The 19,966-nt window shown below is 34.9% G+C and overlaps 1 protein-coding gene across 3 annotated transcripts in view; it reads right to left on the reverse strand.

The window, feature by feature from the left end:
• The window catches only part of LOC106672544 (semaphorin-2A), a 702,354-nt gene that overhangs the window by 82,505 nt on the left and 599,883 nt on the right, over positions 1 to 19,966 (reverse strand). For all 3 annotated transcript variants that reach the window (XM_014404069.2, XM_014404068.2, XM_024226294.1), the window contains one exon: positions 11,590 to 11,641. In XM_014404069.2, coding sequence (XP_014259555.1) covers positions 11,590 to 11,641 — 52 coding nt within the window. The remainder of the gene's footprint in view (positions 1 to 11,589; positions 11,642 to 19,966) is intronic.

Below are 19,966 nucleotides of genomic sequence, written 5' to 3' on the forward strand. Positions count from 1 at the left end.
CCTCTCGTGCCATTGACTTTTTTTCATCTCAACTAAAAACCTTAAATAATTGTCATGTGTTAAAAATATTTTCTAAGTAAAGTTGATTATATTTTGTCCCTGTTTTTATATGTATCTCTTGTTACATGGAATGTATTTAGGAAATTAATCACAGTTTACCAACAAACGAAGGAACCAGATTGTTTTTGGTTCATTTCAATGTTCATTTCAATTAATTTTTACGTTTTGTTACCCCCGGGCATTCATTTGTCGGCATTTGATTTATTCTGTTAATTTTGTTTGCGTCACAATGCGTCGTTTAAGCCTTGATGAATAAGTAAGAATATCACTCTCCATGAAGAAAGAGTACAACTTCTATTCATTTCAATCAAAAAGGGTATTCAGGATCTTTGTGTTAACCCTGTTAAGTCTGTTAGGTCCTTTGGATCGAGAAAAAATGATGACGTAGACTTGTAAGAATCGGCTAGTTAACATTGCTCGATCAAACAGGCCAGGGCCAATGTTAGGTCGAAAATGTAGTCACATTGCTATCCGTTAGGGCGTAGGTAACCAAAGTGGCAGCCATGAATTTAGCAGCTGTTTTTTGTTTACACGTATTTTTATTCTTCAGTACATTTCTTTTGTTAATTTCTGACCTGTCCTTACCCTCTCATTCATAATAGATACATCCCCTATCCTATAAAGTTGTAGGCTGTTAGACGTTAGGATATAAGTTAAGTAGGTCGGCACCTTGAATTGAAGCGTGTCATTTGTTAGTACTTTTCGAGTGCATAGATAGCATTTTGAATGAAAGAGTTGATTAATTTTCATTTTTTATTAACTTTGGGAATCTTACAATTTAACACAAAACAAAACGAAAACAAACAACAACAAGCCTTCAAAGACTGTTATAGCTTTATTTTTGGTTCTACCAATCGCCACGGGCAACATTGCGGAAAAATTAACGTTTAATATGCTAAGAAAAAAAGGGGGCATTCACGATCTTACTGGACATTTCTCTTTTCGAGTTAACACGAGTTAACATCTTACAAAAATAGTTACCCCAACACCAACGACTACTAAGCTATATACTATATTATATACTAGACGTGGTATACATATGTTTGTAAGCAACGAAAAGATGATTGATGATGTTAAACCATTGGTTAAGATATGTACTCACATTTATTAAATCATGTTTCAATATTTTTTCATTGCGGATACAACTGTGGTTTTGTTATGTTAAATCATAGAACGTCATTACGAGTTCCGAATTAACATGGAACAAAACGTACAAAAAATAAAAAGGAAATGTAACCGTATAGGCTTTCAGCTGTCAGCTAAATTAACTCATTGTATGCCTATGGTCAGGATCGTTAGGTTTGATTCATCATCTGTCAAATGTAAAGGTGGTTAATGACGTGAACGGTATGTCTCATTAGTAAGACGTATCAAAAGTTAATACAGAACGAGATCGAGAACGTCCCTTCGGATAAAATGAATCGCTCGCCTGTGATTTATCAGGTCGTTCAGAAGTGAGGCGGTCTTCGAAATATGGAGCACCAACGGAACTAACGAGCCCGTACTGGGGAGGGGCCGAAGCCCTCGAACAATTAATAATGGGTGTTATTAGAAGATATCATAGTGAGGTCGTAAGACGGTCGTTTGTCATGTCGGGATTCTTCGAAGAAGAGGGGCGAGGGAAATAGAGAGGACGAGGGGGGGCAAAAAGTCCAAGAAGCCCCAAGACAGTTATTCTTCAAGTCCCCCTTCGACAAACTTCCCGTCCTGTACTCCAAGCTACTTTTCACGGATTGTTAACTTCTTCACTATATTTCTTTGAAAGTAGGATAGATTTAATTAACAGGAGCGATAAGAGGGCGCGCGGGGTAAGATTACAAATGGAGTTCGGCTGAGTCATACTGGATGGATTCGTCTAATAAACCTCAACCTCATAAATAAACCCAAAGACCAGGCGGATAACTTCTTGTTACTCATCTAACTGACAATTAACGTCAGCTGATGATGTCCCTCGAGTAATTAAGCACAAGTTAAACGTCTGGTTTACGTCCAATGTTTAATTATTAAATATAAACCGAAAGAAACGTAAAACCACACTCCTGCAATTTTTACTTGTTACAAAAATGCAGATAAGCCATTCCAAAATAATATTCTGCCGAAAATTAAATTCAAATAAAGAATATTTGCTGAATCTACGTGATTTACATTATATTTAAATCAGTGTGCTTAATTTTTTATACGTTATACAAACCCGTCCAATTTCTTTTTGTTTTATTAAAAACGTTTTATAAGATTCCTTTAAAAAATCTTTACGACAGACTATGAGCTACTTGATGAAAATTAGAATAAGCGATTCCTCTCGGTTAAAAATAAAAATCATAGTAAAAGACGTAGGCAAATTATTGTATTTTGGGGTTAACTGGTCTGCGAGTGGATCAACTCAACAAAAGAAGTATTTGTTGTGGATAAAGAAGTCTCGCTAATCTCTTGTACAAGTAGTTTAACCCGTATTTTAAGGCCATACAACTGAATTTGAATCAATTATGGTATACACTGACAGACAAAAAATTCCTCCTAACTGATTTTTTCATTTTTTCGATAAAAGAAATTCTGCCCTTAATTTGTCCCCAACATTATGCTGTGTTTTAAATTGGGAATATCAATTAGGGGTAAACACACTTGTTTCTTAATCCAAATCAAGGATAAAGGATTTATCAATGTATACTTTTTACGGAATTTAAAATTTTATTCAGTCTCATTTGAATTCTGAAGCAATAAACTGTTTAGTTCTCATCTTTGTTTTCTTAATTTCCATTTTTCAACGTAAAAATGCCACTTAGTGATGAGGATGTTGCGCGTGGTGTGGCACTTATTGATGATGGACGTTCCATCGGGTATGCAACTATTGCATTCAGAGTTCCCTACGAAACTCTGTGAGACGCCGTTAGACGTTTTCGAGGAACTGGATCCTCCATAGAATGACCGGTTCTGACGCCCTAGTGTAACAGAGCCACAGGATGACCGTTTTTTTTACTTTGAGAAACGGGCACCTTACTGTTGTTCAAGCAATTCATCAGCTCCAGGTAATTCGAGGTGTCCAAATTTCTAAACACACTGCTCGAAGAAGATTAAATCAGTATGGATTGATGGCTTTTCGCCCAGTAAGATGACCAGAATTGACCAGATTACACAGAATTGCACGGCTCGCATTTGGTCGAGGACACAGCCATTGGACCTTGTACGATTGGTCTGCTGTACGTTTTACGGATGAGTGTAGATTTCCTCTACGATCTCTAGTTGGACGAGAAAGAGTTTGGAGATGGCGAAATGAAAGGTACGAAGCTTGTAATTTTTCCTAGGGCCAATGTTTTCAACGTAGCTCAGTGATGGTGTGCGGGAATTTCAATGGAATGTCGCACAGAGTTGGTTGTTGTTGCTGGCTATATGGATGAAATTTTGGAACATCATGCGGTGCCTATACTAAATGAAATCAGCGACAATCCTATTCTAATGCACGATAATGCCCGTCCACATGTCGCTCGCATAGTACAAACCTACTTTCAACAGGATAACAGCAGGGTCTTAGCCTGGCCAGCCCGTTCTCCAGACTTGAACCCCATCGAACATTTATTGGACAACGTCAAAAGATGAATAAGATCATGTCCATCACTTCCTGATACACTCCACGATCTTGAAAGGACTCTTCGTGATGAATGAGCTAACCTCCAGCAAAGAGATATTTCCAGACTAGCGGAACGTATGCCGAGGGGTCTTCAAGATGTAATTAAGGCAAGAGGAGGAAATAGGAAATACGCGACATTTAAATGTTGATTAAAAATCTAAAACAAATGTAAAACAAATTTTATCTGTCCATCTTTTTAATTGTTTTTTAATTTTTTTTAAATAATTAACACTTTTTTTACTTTTTTAGACAAAGACTCAATTATTGAACGTTAAAAAACGTGAAACTATGATTAATATATAAAAATATATACAAATCAAGTTATTTTACAAGTGGGTGGAATTTTTTGCCTGTCAGTTTATAAGCGAGGCAGGATTACATTCATTTTATTGTGAAAACATTTCGATAGCATACTGAACTTAAATATGAACGGTAAAAATAAATGATTACATTTCAGAGAAGAGAATTCTTATTTAACAACCGATATGTGAAGTAAACCGGAATATAGGACGACGACTAACAAAAATTTAGCCCACAAATAAGCACTGATAATATACTCAAAGGCAATAAACGGACACTCGTATTTTGTTGTTTATTTCAAACTATATGCATTACATTAATTACAACATACTTATTTTTATGCAAACTGAATTAAACGAGATCAGAAATTCGTACCTTTTCATAAAAAATATTTACTTATGATAGTTTCAAAGAAAATTCCCCAAAACTTCAGAAAATCATATAGTGATTGAATAAATATTTACTTAAATTTTAACTATTACTAAATTATTTTCCGTTGTTTTGGTGAATTTTCTTTCAAACCACCATAATTAAATATTTTTTATTAAAATTCATGAATTCCTGATTGCATATAATTCGATTTGAATTAAAATAAATATGTTGTATAACAATAAAAAACACACATATAATTTAAAATAAATAATAAACTGTGAATATTCGGTTTTTTAAATTTTTGTGTGTATTTTCATTAAAACTCTCCCTATTAGAGGGCTTTTTACACAGTAGTAACACAGCTGTGTTTCTTTGTTTCTATTCAACAACAGTGGAGAGTCATGTATTTTTATGGAAAACAAGGTGAAATGTATGTTTTTTCGGGGGTCGAGTTTGTTTTGATAAATCAGTGACTTATCCTTTGGGATTAGCAGGGATTTACAATTCAAGTACCACAAATATACAAAGACATTGTCGTAAAAATGTTGGATATAATTTTATTCTGACAGTACATTTCAAATGAGATGATAAGACGTATTTTGTCATATGCATGCCGTGTGGCTTGAAAGTACGAGAATTTAATTTTTTTACTAGTTATTCAGATCTCACGATATCTGAATAACTATCGATTAACGGTCACTAATCTCTACACATAATGTTTTTACCTTTGACAAATTTTATTTATCAGTTATTTTATGGGCCGGGGAATGAGTGTTGGTTTTAATCCTACTTATGTAAAAGCTGATGTGATAATTCTACATATTAATATGTACATCACAAATGATGTGAAACACTTGAAATAAGAGATTATTTTTTTATCACATAATATATATGCGTAACTATAAATTTTTTAACACAAAAAAGTGTTAATTAAAATTGCACTAGAGTGACTAGAGTGGAGGTAACTGCTCAAACTTCAACCAATTATCATGTTAATATGATTAAAGTGGGATTGCAAAACTGGAGGCGTTAATTAAAACTCTACTGAACAAACTTCTTCGCTATGTTCAGAGGATTTATTAAATGCGAGTATTTTAATAATAATTTCTCAAATGAAAGATACAAGAGTGGATTGACACACCGGGCCGAGATGAAACGGGAAATATTGTTCCCAGGCTCTTAGAAATAATCCTTAAGCATATTTTAGTAACTGTAATTACAGTGATTAATATCAAAAAGAACGTCAGTCAAGCTGAAGGGCGAAAGGAGGACGAGTAAATCCTCCTGGGGGGGGGGGGAAATAGATTTCTTCTGTTCCCGGCGGAGGGATAATTGAATCAGTGATGCCGGTTGTCAAAGCAATATGACTCACAAAGACGTGTGTACAGCTGACTGTTTTAATAGACCTTCCACCCCGAACAATTGTTAAACAAGCCTCACAATTTTTCTTTACCGATTACCCGTGAAACATATGCCTTTTGGTTATATATAACGGTGCATTTATTAAAAAACGGCAATCAGAAATTTTTATTGTGAGACTTCTCGATCCTGCAGCATGGTCGATTCCAATAATTTTGTTTTCCGTATTCTCCCAGTTTTAATATGTCGTACATGCTTCTGCTTCCCACCGCTTTTAAAAGTGCCTTTTAATGGCTAGACCAACCAATTAAAATGATTAAATAGTCATTGTTTGCTTCATTCATTTATGACAAAATAACAGACAAACCGGATAGGCTAAAACACGTCTCACAGCCAAAAACGACGACCCAAAATCGTATAAGTTTATTTATGAATAACTTAACTAGTAACCAACCCTGTGCCGGTTCAACATGAGTTCACCGAGCCGCAAACAACACCCATCATCAACTCAAATACCGTACTGCCCACTAATGTTTTCAGATCATTATTTTACGTACCGCCGATTATTATTATTCATTATTTTATGTATGAAAAATGGCTCAACTAAATAAGCACTTTAATTAATAAAATTTTGTTTAGTGCATCCTATAAATTCCATAAAGTGTTAGTGTCAATTATGGGTAAACTTTTTTTCCAGCTAGCATTTAGTTGGTACCACCAAACGTTTTATACAAAGTAATGGTAACATTAATTGGCGGAGGTTATAAGACCTAAAAGTATGATATTAATTTTTATTTTCACTTTTTTTTACCCTTTCTACCACCCCGCCTTACTTGAGGAAGACCCCATACCGGCGGACAAACGCTTTAGCTTAATCGAATTTGTATATTTAAGGGATTTCAAATAAATGGGATAAAAATACCTCCCAACGATCTTTCCTTCAGGCGAGACCGCTGGTCGGTTTTTGAAGGGACCATATTTTCTTTTTAGAACCTAAAACAAAAGGTCTTCCCTTACTGGTTTCCCTTTGCACATTTACTTTTCCTTGGTTTTATTTTCTATCTATTTACATTATCTAAAATTTTCTCACTAAGTAGAGGAAAACAGCCTGAAACCCTAAACCTAAACCTATGTTTAATTATGCAATAAATAAATAACGGTAATAAAACTCTAACAATAATAACAATGTTTAGGACTTAATAATTAGAATAAATAGAATAAATGGGGACTTGTTCATTTAAGCGTATTTGAGGCAAAGTCTTTTAGTGCTCCAAAAGATTTGATATCACAGACTAGCTTTTGGAGATTAGGCGGCCATTCTGCTGAGGTGATGGTCTTTCGCAAACGTTCTCTTTCTGCCTTGAATTTTATACAGCTGAAGAGTTTATGTTCGGCGTCATCTTCAGTGCTGCAAACGGAGCATAAAGGGCTTTCTCTTTTCTTATATTTATGAAGATAGCTTGCGAAGTTTCCATGTCCTGATAGCATTTGGGTGGTCCAGTAGTCGGGGTGTAGCCATTTTGCTATTTGTCTTTTTTCAACTCTTGGGAAAAATTGGATGTTAGCCGACCTTTATTGCTATTTGTCCATCTTTCTTGCCATGATGCCCTTGTCATTTTCCCCAAGTACTCTTTTGCCTCCTTCACCGTTGTGCTTCGGAACCAGTCTATTTCTCCCTGGCTTGCTCCTATATCAATAGCCTCATTTTTCTTTTTTTGGTGGATGATCACCCTTTCTTTAAGGACTAGGTCTATTTGCTATTACTTGTAGGGCATGTGTTGAAATCGTCCTGTACCCTTTTGTGGTTCTTTTAAGAGCTATTCGTTGGCTTTGCTCTATTGTAGCTTTGCTTTTGCTAGGTAGTCGTTTGGCCCATCCGGCTGCACCATAACTTGTTGTTGGGAGGAAGACACTTTTATAGATTGTGGAGAGCGCTTTTGTCCTAAGTCCATATTCCACTCTCGCTATTACGCTCAATCTATTGTACACCCTTCTTGTCATTTCCCTTATTTTAATAGCGTGGTGTACTGGGTTCAGGTTATCGCCTAATATTACTCCCAAGTACTTGACTTGATCGCTTGGCTTCACTCGTTTTCCCTCTATCCGGATGTATGGGGGGTACCCACTTTCCCTTTGAGCATTAGGGTTTGGCACTTTTCGGGGGCTACCTTTAGCTTCGCAAGCTCACACCATTTTACAATTAACTCGCCAACTAATAACTGTAAATAAACGTGAAAGTACTGTTAAAACATTTAAAAAAGCAAACATGCTGAAAGGTACCTTATAAAGTAGTAACTTAACTTATTTAAGTCTATGGATTACAAAAAAATTATATCCCATATTAGAAAACTAAATTCCACATTTTTTATGGTGAGGTGAGGTAAGTAAGTTCCATAGGAATCAAACGAATCACTGCATTCGTCTGTGAAATTGACTACTATTTTTTTGAGAAAAAAATATTTTTTAGCCCCTTTTTCCAATAATTGGTCAGTTCATCATATTTGCATAATGAATGGACTGTTGTATTCAGCGCTATTTAATGAATTTTTTGGACTGAGGAGGAGAGAAAAACTCTCTAATTTTTCGAAATTAAACATTGGTCAAGAAATTCCAAGAGCCACTCCTGGAATGTACCAAAAGCAGGATTGGTGAAGGATGGGAAAACGATGTAACAAACAACTTTACTTCCGTTTTCTCAAGTTCTATTAAGACAGTTTATTGCGGTTGTGGGCGTACTTTCGGATATCTAAATTTGACTAATAACTTAAAAAATTGTATGAGAATAGACCATAAATAATCTCTTTTCTAGCGTGAAGGTTTAAGTTAATAAACTAAAAGCTGAAGCCACGGAATGGCTAACTTCGATTTTGGTGAAGTAGTAAAAGACTCTCGCCGTGATATCATCCCATTATTTAAGAAGGATCGATTTCTTAATTACAAGGAAACGATTACTTTAAAAATTAAGCAGAAACGAAGGAAAATACGATAGATGGTTTAGTTCATTCGCTAAATCCTTGGAGTGATAATGAATAAAAGGCTGGATAAATGAAAAAAAATTGAGAATAAGATGTCATGTTGATCTAATCAGCACTTGATCACTTCACAGGGCCCGTATACTATCTGTGCTTCATGTTTCATTTAAACTTATTCCAGCTTCACGCCTTCTTCACTAATTAACGGAAACGTAAATGAGTGAAAGTATATGAATCAAGTAAAAAGATGAAGTTGTATTCAGTTCAACCGTCATCGAATAAAATTTCCATTAATCGGGTGGTTTGTAAAAAATAACTTGGAATTTGGATGAAAATAAATTATTTTTATTTAAACGTCTTGGAGAAAAATTAACTAAGTATTATAATTTATAACAGTACTCACTTAATAATGAGATAATTAGCATTGTAAACAAAAGGACAGAATAGTAACCAAATGTATTTGTTATTTTGCAAGGAACACGTCTAGCCCATGAGTTTCTCACAACGACATATATTTCTCACATTTCCATGATAAGATTCCCGAGTCCGCAATTATTCGGCGCACAACTGAATGCGTAGTCACGCCTACAGATGAAATCATTTGCCAGATAAGGATTGCAAGAAGAGAGTCACGTTTTCTAATCGGCCGAGTCCGATTTTGGAATGTGAAAATATGAGAACTATCTTTAATCAGAATTTACTGTCAACTGACTAAAATTTAATTTCAAAATTGCCCATTTAACAGCACCCCAGGCCGATTGTTGCACACGGTAATGAACGCCCGGTCCTGTATAATAAACTAATAAACTTAAAGCAGTCGCCCGCTAGTGGATTAAGTACGTTTAAGTGCACACTGTATGGAAATCTAATTACCTAAATGACTTGGCCTAATCTTGAGTCTGTAAATCCTCTCGAGATCGGACTATTGCAATCCAAGCCTTACTTATTGCAACCAATAGAAACTTGTTAACTAATGTTCATGCTTAAGTCGGTATCGTCATTTGAAATAATTAAAGGAATTAACTAATGACAGTGCGGTGGACGTTATTTGAGTGGGCTGCTGATTAAGGAACATACGGTCCGCATTAAACAGGATTGTCGTTGGCCAGCTATTATGGCCTCCATAATACTTTCCGGGAAATTGATCAAGTCCCAATCTCCCCTTCAAAAAAATATTCAATCCTTTGAGATCATTTTTCAAATGTCCCATTGTACGACTGACAACCTTTGTCAATATGGAATCCGATCTAAACATTGTACAGACCCTCCCATCTAATTAGGATCAGTTTTAATAATTGAAGAATACTGATTGTCAAAACACGGAAATATAAATTTTTCAAAAATGTTTTAGTTCTTCGCAGAAGCGTGAAGAAGCAAGAAAACAACGAGACGAACCCAGTAATGATCAGTGTCGATCAGTCCAGAATGAGTTCATCCACTCGCAGAACAACAACCACCACCAATTTTAAATTCTCTGTGAAGTTTTACAAATCATTCAAATAGTTTTCATTTTTGAAAATTAATATGATAAAATGAAAAGATCTTTTTATAAGACCTCAAACATTATGCTGAACCGGCATTGGGCCGCTACTTGGGTCGCTACCCGGTCGCGGGTGAGTTGGACTACTCAAAATTGTTCTTCAAAGTTCTTTACTGAAGAGAGCGAAATGTCGAAGCGCGTTTGCTTAGTCCAACAAACCCGCGAGTGAAAACGGGCCGATTGCCGGTTCAGCTTGAATTAACCGACTCGCAGACCAACACTCAGCATTAACATCAGATATTAGATTATACTTTTACTGACAGTTACAAGTTCTATACCTTATTTTACAATTGTTTTGAACAAATGGAACGATTTATCAACTTGCTAACAAAATTGATTTTGCCATCTTTACCAGAGCCTTCGGGAAAAATGTATCATATCTTTTTGCAGACTCTTTGCAGGATAACATTTCATTTTACATAACTTCTTAACAATTTGAATCCATGTATAAACTGCAGTTAATAAACAGAAAACTACAGTTATACATCATTTTTTGAAAAATCCTTCAGAAAAAGTGTGCTAGAATTTTGTACAGAAACTCGTTTGGAACTTTATATTATAGATCATCTGTATAATTGAAACATTAATTCAAAAGTGTTCACTTTTGGCAAGCTTAACAATTACTACATAAATATTAATTATTATAATCCTTCATTCTTTTATACTAATTTTTTTACAAGCGATATGCAAAAATTGTTACGATTTTATAAATTTTCCAAATAATTCATTTTAAACTTAACCAGCCAAGCCTAGGATTGAGGTAGGAGGGACAAGAAAGGGTCAGTAATAATGGAACGTTGATGGATGAGTTTATCCATAAGAAAACTGACATTTTTTTTCAAAACACCTTTCATAAACATTGCCATTGTCAAGAAATATTATCAAAACATATTTTTAACACGGGAAAATCATTATTTTTATTTATAATGCTTTCAATTTGGATTTTTATGAGGACAATGTACAATGGAATGAATATATTGTTTGAATTGTTTTAGACCATAAAAATAATTGCTTCCAGTCCCTAACTCGAATTTCAAAACGTCCAGAATATTTTTAATTTTCCGATTTCGTGTTAACTTTGTTAGAAATTTGATATAAACTAAAAACTTTTTTCAAGGAAAATAAGCTGGGATATCGTCGTAATATAATTTTAATATTATTAAAAAATAATTAAATTGATGTTTTCAAACAAGGTTTTTCATTTTAAAATTCAAGAAGTGAAGTTAATACGTGTTGAATACGCTATTATAGCTCATTTAATTTTAATGAAATGAAGTATTCCATCCCCGTTTTTCAGCGCTATCCGGCAATGCATTCTTAAGGAGCTTCATTGTAATGAGAATCCAAACAATTGAAAACCTTACCTCGCAATTCGAGTGGCTTATGTTGCTCAAGTTAAGCCGGTAGACTCGGTCCCTGAAAAAGAAGAGAAAAAAGAAAGTTAGAAGAAATTAAAGTACTGGAAAGAACTCGCAAGACAAAGTTTGGTTTGAGTTAAAAGCCCGTGAAAGCTGGCGCTTCACTTCAGTGTAAAGTTGAGGCTGCATTTGATGGTATTACCGCCGCGTAGATATAATATGTATTTGTTCAATATCTGTATAAATATATAAGAAAAAGGTTTGCAGTTGAAAGTTGGCTATCGAACCGTATCGAGATGGTTTTTTCAGATTTTTGTTTATTTTAGCATTATAAAAATCGCTCTAGGGTTGTTTGCTGGAAAAATAAGAAGGTATCGGTTTATCGATGCGTCAAGAATCTAGCCCGGGCGAGGAAAATGGGAAATTTCGTGGAAGATTGAGTTGTGGTGACAGGTCTAAGTCAATGTTAAGGAGTATTGATAGAGTCCCCCTCGCTGTCGGAAACAGTGCCCGGCTCTGTTGTTATCCCTGGATAGATTTATTCCCTTCCCCTCTTCTCCGTGCTACGTGCTCCATTCGACAAAGGTTGCCGAATAAAAGCAAGTTATTTATTCCTTCACACGTAAACCAAAGAGAAAGAGTTATAGTCTTCTTCTTTCCGCTGGCCCCTTCTTTTATACTACCGGGCGCACACAGGGGACAGTATCAGTATAAATACGCAGTCTTACCCCCACACACAGAAAAACCGACCTGGAAAGTTACTACCAATACCTTTCAAACGGTTCTGTGTATATAACATAAAATATAAAATCTCTAGCACTCCAGACTAAGCTACCTAGGAAAATATGGTATAGGATAATTGAACAGTATTCAAAAACTAAAACTTTCTGCTAATTTTGTTTTCTTCTTTGTTCGGGCTGTTTTATTTTTTTATTAATTTATTTATTTACTTAATTTAGGATGTGTACATGTCCCAAATGAAGTAAATAAAACATTCTGACTTTTAAGAAATTCAAGCCAGTCAAGTTTAAGAGTGAAGTGAAAAATAAGCCGTTGGTTTAAAAAAAAACATTTTCTTTATCGTCCCAACGTTTCGATCTTTATTGAGATCATCTTCAGGACCTTGTGTTGTCTGAATTACAACAAAAACGGTCTCTGATTGACAGCCGATGCAGGTTTCTTCTCATTGTAGAGTATTCTAAAGGACATCGCCAACAATGAGAAGAAACTTGCATCGGCTATCAATCAGAGAACTTTTTTGTTGAAATGCAGACATCACAAGGCCCTGAAGATGCTCTCAATAAAAATCGAAACTTTTTTTTATCTCAAACAATACCTTTCATAAATATTAATTAATTGAAAATTGTTAATTTGGTGTTAATCGGACCACGAACTGTAATGGGTTTAATAATTAAACTGAATTATATCTTCACGAAAGCCCTCCGTGGCCATTTCATTTGTCGCCGAGAATCAAATAGATTACACGACATTTAAAAAATGGCAAAAAGGAGGGAAAATACGAGAGGTGAGGTTGAGATGGAGAGTTAGTGTTCGAGCGGACGTAAGTAACGATAGCTCAAGTTGGTAGAGCAACGGCGTATTCAGCCGAAGGTCGTGGGTTCGAATCCCGCTCGTGTCACTGACTTTTTTATCTCAACCAATACCTTTCATAAATATTGAAAAATGTTAATTGGTCAATCGGACCCCGAACTGTAATGGATTTAAAAATAGAAACGTTGTTGCGATAAAGAAAATGTTTTTCTAAAACCTACGTCCCACCAGACCCATCTCACGATCTTTAAATAATAATGAAAAAAAGAGTTAATACGCCTATATTTAAAGCAAAATTAAAAAGTACTTAAACTATAAATAATAACCAATTAATAAAAATAATTCAAACAAGAAAAAAATATTAGGGTAGGGTTTGAATACAGCAAACAGATAAGAAATTGTTGAACAACAAAGAGCGGCCTTTTCAATGCATTTGAAAGGTGGTTTTAATTAATTAATCCAATTAATACAAGTCTCGCAGTTGGTATCGCGAATGCAAACTGCCATGACTATTCGGTTAATTTATTCTACGACCGCCGCTTCGGGTCGTTTTTAATACAAACACAACATTATGTAGCCACGAATAGAGAGCATTTATCGCAGATCTATCGATCCGACGAAATTTTACCTATTAAGATTAATTAAGCGATAAGGAGATTTTACGAGCCCTGTGCCTTTCTTTCGTATCAATCAAAATCATTTTTAGCTAGGGGCAATAAGGTTCTATTGTATAGTTAGCAGTCATGCATTTTCGCAAGCCCAATACCAAAGGTCTCTCGACCCGGACAACATTTCCCGGTGGTTTATTCAAGTTCAAATTGTCTTTGCAAGTTTGCTTAAAAAAGAGTCTTTGTAAAATATTAACGTTCTTTTTAAAACATTTTAAGGGTATTCACGATCTACGTGTTAGCCCTGTTATGTCTGTTAGGTCCTGTTAGATCGAGAAAAATGATGACGTAGATTTGTAAGTATGGGCTAGTTAGCATTGCTTGATCTAACAGGCCAGGGCCAATGTTAGATGTTAGTGATTATTTGGAGATCGTGAGATGCGGTCTGGAGTGACGTAGGTTTTAGAACAACATTTTCTTCTTGGCAACAACTTGGCAAAAAGCGGGGTTTACCAACTCATTAATGATTGTGATATTAAATATGTAGGACAACGCGGTATAGAAATAAAAACAAGAGTAAAAATGCCTAAATCGAGCAAATTTTCGGAATTTAAGGACCATCTAAAAGAAACAAAACATAATTTCAACTCAAATCTAAATACAAGAGTGTTACATAGTTTCAACAAAGGGAAAGAATTAGATTGGTTTAAGAAATTTGAAATTAAAAAATGTAAAATTGAACATGGTGATAAATGCATTAATAATATAACAGATCTACCTCCCATTTTAAATATGTACATAAATAATATCAAACATCCAATATTTAAACTAATTATTTTAATTGTTATTATTTTTATAGTAATTTAATAATATTAAATATTTACTAGTATAATATTTATTTGCGTTATAATTTCCGCGTTTCGCACGTTGAAATTGAGCGCCATTAAAAAAATCAGCTGTTCATTGGAACGTCGCGTTGGCGGAGGTATCAGCGGGTTCATTTTGGCAATTCATGTCGAGAGACGTGGTTGTAAAAGTCCTTCAACCTGATGATGAGCTAAAAAAGGCTCGAAATCCGGATGTTGCAAAACAACTTACTGTGAGTAGGAACTATCTTTTTAAAAAGGATTCAACATTTTCTTTATCTTGCGAACGCTCCGCCCGGAAGATGATCTCAATATAGATCGAAACGTGGCACCATAAAGAAAATGTTTTCTAGAACCTACGTCACACCAGACCGCATCTCACGATATCCAAATAATCATTAACTAACGATCACTAAACAACACACACGTTAGATGTTAGGGTCGAAAATGTAGTCACATTGCTATCCGTTAGGTCGGAGGTAACCATTGTTTAAATACGCATTAATTAAATCAGACCAATAGGTTTCTTTTGTTAATTTCTGACCTGCCCTTATACTCTCATTCAAAATAGATACTTCCCCGACCTGAAGCGTGTCATTTGTTTTTCGAGTGTATATGTAGCATTTTGAATGAAGGAGTTGATTAATTTTCCTTCTTTTACTAACTTCTGGCATCTTACAATTTAACACAAAATATAACCAAAACGAACAATAACAAGCTCAAGGACTGTTAAAGCTTTATTTTTCGTTCTACCAATCGCCAGGCGCAGCATTGCGGAAAAATTAACGTTTAACATGCTAAAAGAAGATGGGGGTGTTTATGATCTTACTGGACATTTTTCTATTCGAGTTGATTTTATAGATGGAAACGTAATGAAGCAATAAGTCGTCATGGAAATTGAAAAGAGAAGTTGTTCAACCGACTCGAATTTAATAAGGATAAGAGGAAGAAAAATATTGCGAGGTAAATAAACATCATAAATAAAGAATTTAAACAAAGTCCATCCGGGGCAATAAGCGTAAATTTTTCGGAAAATCCCCATTTTCACGGCTGTACTTCCCAAGGGAAAAATAACACCTCTTCCGAGTAGCCTTATAAATAATACGTGCCTTGAGGTCGGGATGTAATACGGGAAATTTTTCATTACTTTTATGTATTTTTCCACGCCTCGCTCGGTTATTAAAAGATACACTCGCGGTGACATTATTTTAGAAAAATGTCAAATACCATAGAATGGGATTGCGGCTAAGCAAACAAGGAATGCTTTATTTAAGAAAAGAGCATTTACGTTGGAATGTCACTCCATTAAGTCTAAACAAGAATTTAAGCGCTAAATGAAGGGATTCATCATCTGGAATTCATTCCGACAGGTACGCTAAAACTGGAATGGCTGAAGAACCTCCTGTCTATTAAAGAATTGGGATTCCATTGTCCCCTTCGAAAGCACTTGGAAATGAAAACGCATTCCGGCCATGAATTAACGCCATATTTTTCTCTAATTAACGGATTTGACTGCCGAAATTAGAAAACGCACGGTGTTATTTGTGATTTGAGACGAAACGAGGTGAAACGTTTTTTCCACCTCGGAAGGGCGTTAATATTAAATCGAGCTTTTAATCACCCAAATGGAGGTAACCAACGTCTGCCCCCTCGACGGTTCCACATCAAGCCGTCAAATATTCAGCAGACGAGGAACATATTTCGTTTGAGAAGCACGAGAGCGTTTCGTACATAACTACTGACTGATTCGCCCCTTTTTACTGATACGACATTGCATACGAACCCCTGAAACTCATCCAATGCCGTCTTGGATTTAGTTACATTGTCTACAACTGGGGGTAACACAATTCTACGCCTCAAGAGTCACGTCTTGGTCGGCTTGAAGGCACTAATGTCGGAGTTTACAGAGGCATTCAATTAGATAAGAAGCTTTACACCGAGGAAAGCATAGCCGGAGTCCTTCGTCCTACTCACATCGGTATGTAAGGGCGTATGTTAAATTGTAATGTAGGATTGTAAGCTCCCGCATGCTGTCACCCCTTTGCATTATTAATGACGCCTTTCTTTTACATATCCTATTCGAGAAAGGATCGTGAATTTCACTGTTAAGTAATGACGAGTATAAATTCATTACCTTAAAACGTCAGAAAATATATACATTTACTACAAACAATGACACCCACTGATACAATTGAAACGTTTCAATTCACAAAAACCTACTTTTTATTTCCCAATAATCGGATCAAACATGAATTTAATTTATGAACGTATGATCTGACAGCATTATAGTAATTTAAGATGTAATCGTTAAAATATTTATGACATTGTACGACAGCACTGAACATTTTTAACATCGATTACCCCACCAAAAATAAACAAATAAATAAAAAATAAAAAGCAACTATAAACTTTATACAAACTAAGTTTTCTTGCTATAAAAATATCATAAATAGACAATTAATATTGTTAATATTATTAAAATTCTTAAAAGTTTATTTTTGTTTTACTGAAAACTAAATAAAAAAATATTTCCTTCTTCAAAGTGTTTACACGTACAAAACGAACAATATATTAACACACTTCCGTTCGGGGATTTTGATCCCAACTGAAAAAATAATAATTATGTCAACAATATGTGGAATTTTATGACATGTGTTTGATTTTTATTTTCGTCAGTCGATATATATATATATATATATATATATATATATATATAGAGAGAGAGAGAGAGAGAGAGAGATAGAAACAGACAGACAGATAATTGAATACTGGAAAGTTGAATATAGTGAGAAAAAATGAGGTTTCCAGCACTGCATTATCCATTAGATGACTGTGAACATCAATAAATACTACAATTAATTAAGGTTTTTATTTGAGATAAAAAAGTCAATGGCACGAGCGGGATTCGAACCCACGATCTTCAGCTTGATACGCCGCTGCTCTACCACTTGAGCTATCTTGACTCGATCCACTCGGACACCAATTTCCCATCTCAACCGCACCTTTTGAATTTTCCCTCCTTTTTGCCAAATAAAAACCTTAATTATTTGTAATATATTAATTGGTCAAGCGGACCATGAAATTAGTGAATTTAATCAATAAATACATTTTTCAAGTTTTAATAATTCAAAAATAAATAAAAACGGTAAAAATAAAACGTAATAAATATAGACTGCAATTGTGAATAATTTCCTTAATAATAAGCACATTATTCTATAATACTTTTGAAATGAAAAGTTTTAACGATAAATGCAAAAAAAAAGCAATCAAAATCATTGACAGTGTCAGTGTAAAATGATTTAATACATATTAGATAGAACGATAAATTTATATATATATATATATATATATATATATAGAGAGAGAGAGAGAGAGAGAGAGATCGAAACAGACAGACAGATAATTGAATACTGGAAAGTTGAATATAGTGAGAAAAAATGAGGTTTCCAGCACTGCATTATCCATTAGATGACTGTGAACATCAATAAATACTACAATTAATTAAGGTTTTTATTTGAGATAAAAAAGTCAATGGCACGAGCGGGATTCGAACCCACGATCTTCAGCTTGATACGCCGCTGCTCTACCACTTGAGCNTATATATATATATATATATATATAGATAGATAGATAGATAGATGAAGAATGTAAGGTAAGGGAGGGAGGGAGAGAGAAAGTGAGAGAGTGAGAAAGAAAGCAGACAGATGGTTTTGCGATTACCAAAACTAGTTAATTACAATACTATGAAAATATGGTAATCGCGTTATAAGTAACGCGTAATCATTAAAGAAAGACCAAATCAATTCTTTCCCGGCCATCCGTTCTTTAAAACGGACGCGTTTCGAAAGATAACGCGTTTTACAACCCATTAATCACTTCAGCCGAAGATAGCGAGCATTTAAAAACGGTTTGTAATTTTGTAGATGGGGTTAGAGATGAAAGTGTGGGGGTGAACTCTAGTTAATCTTGACGTGCTGTCTTGTGTAAGATGGATTTAACCTGCGGGGGGACTCCTGTTGGGAAGGAGCCGGAGTGAATGTCAGGTTCAGGGCCCGGCTTGTCATGTTAAGTTTAAGCGGTGTCAACTCAGCGGGGGCCATCCTATTGCAATCCTATTCTACGGTACAGATCATCAAAGAGATTGCCCAAAAGTGGCCACACATTTGTCTGTCTTTTTAATTATGCTTATAAATTCTTATTTGTAATGGCAAATATCCTTTTGTAAAACATTAGAACATAAACTTAACACCGCCTTTTTATAACAATAATTTGTTTTCAAAAAAGTCGAGAGCTGTCCACATCTGATTGTCGCTAACAAACAAAACCAAAAGTACAGCGAAAACATTTTGTAAGTAGAAATAACTCTGATGATAGGATTGTAAACAGAATTTCTTTTCGTTAATATCATAAATCACAAATCCAAATATACATGAGAAAGTACAATGCTTATATTGTGGAGTAGCTGACGAGGTATGCTTAAGGTTGTTTCTAAGACTTATTATCTCACTTTATGTGCTTTATAGTACACCGGTACAGCAGTCCTCCCTTTGTCCGTTATGAAATCCATAACTTTCGCTCTGTACAGCGGCGTTATTTCATCCTCGGCCGTGTTATAGCTTTCAGAAGGTCTGTTAACAAATGTACGATTTCTTTGGAGAATATATTTGCCCAGTTAAGAAAAAAGAGGGCAAAAAGTATCAAGAAAAATGCCAAGAATCGAACCAAGATTGACAGATATTGAGATTGATTAACCTCTCTGTCAAGATTCACCCCATACTCGTGTTAAACCCACCCCATACACTATATCACAACGATCCTTATTAATCGTGGATGTTTGGCTTCTGAATCAAGACAACTTAAGGAAAATACTATTAAAAAAGTTTATATAAATATATAAGGGCCTTCCATGTTCGTATGTCGAATTGAAAATGAAGAATAGAATATAAATTAATGTTAATGTGTTTTTTTAATCCTTCAGTTAGATAACTCGACGCACATTACCAAGTGGTATTTTCCGTATCAGAGAGTAATCTACACCTTTGTGCTATATTTCAAAACCTGACCGTAAAGAAACATCCGCTTGTAGCAGATGGTTTCCCACATGGAAGGGCATGAAAGTATCTTTACCAGCTCTCCACGCTTACCGCAAGATCACGAGATTTTAAACAGATTACGTTTCTGTTAAAATGCATGTTTCTAAATTTATTGTCGTATTATTAAAGCCGGGGAAGGGAACGAATTATTATTTCAACGAAAAAAACACACACAAAAGAAAAACAGATTGTCGAAATCAGAGGGTTTATTAATTAGCCAGTTTGGCCAGTTTATTTAAATATTATCTCTTCGCAAACATTTTTT

The sequence above is a fragment of the Cimex lectularius genome, unplaced genomic scaffold (assembly GCF_000648675.2).
Source record: "Cimex lectularius strain Harlan isolate CLEC.00 unplaced genomic scaffold, Clec_2.1 scaffold48, whole genome shotgun sequence".
Lineage (NCBI taxonomy): Eukaryota > Metazoa > Arthropoda > Insecta > Hemiptera > Cimicidae > Cimex > Cimex lectularius.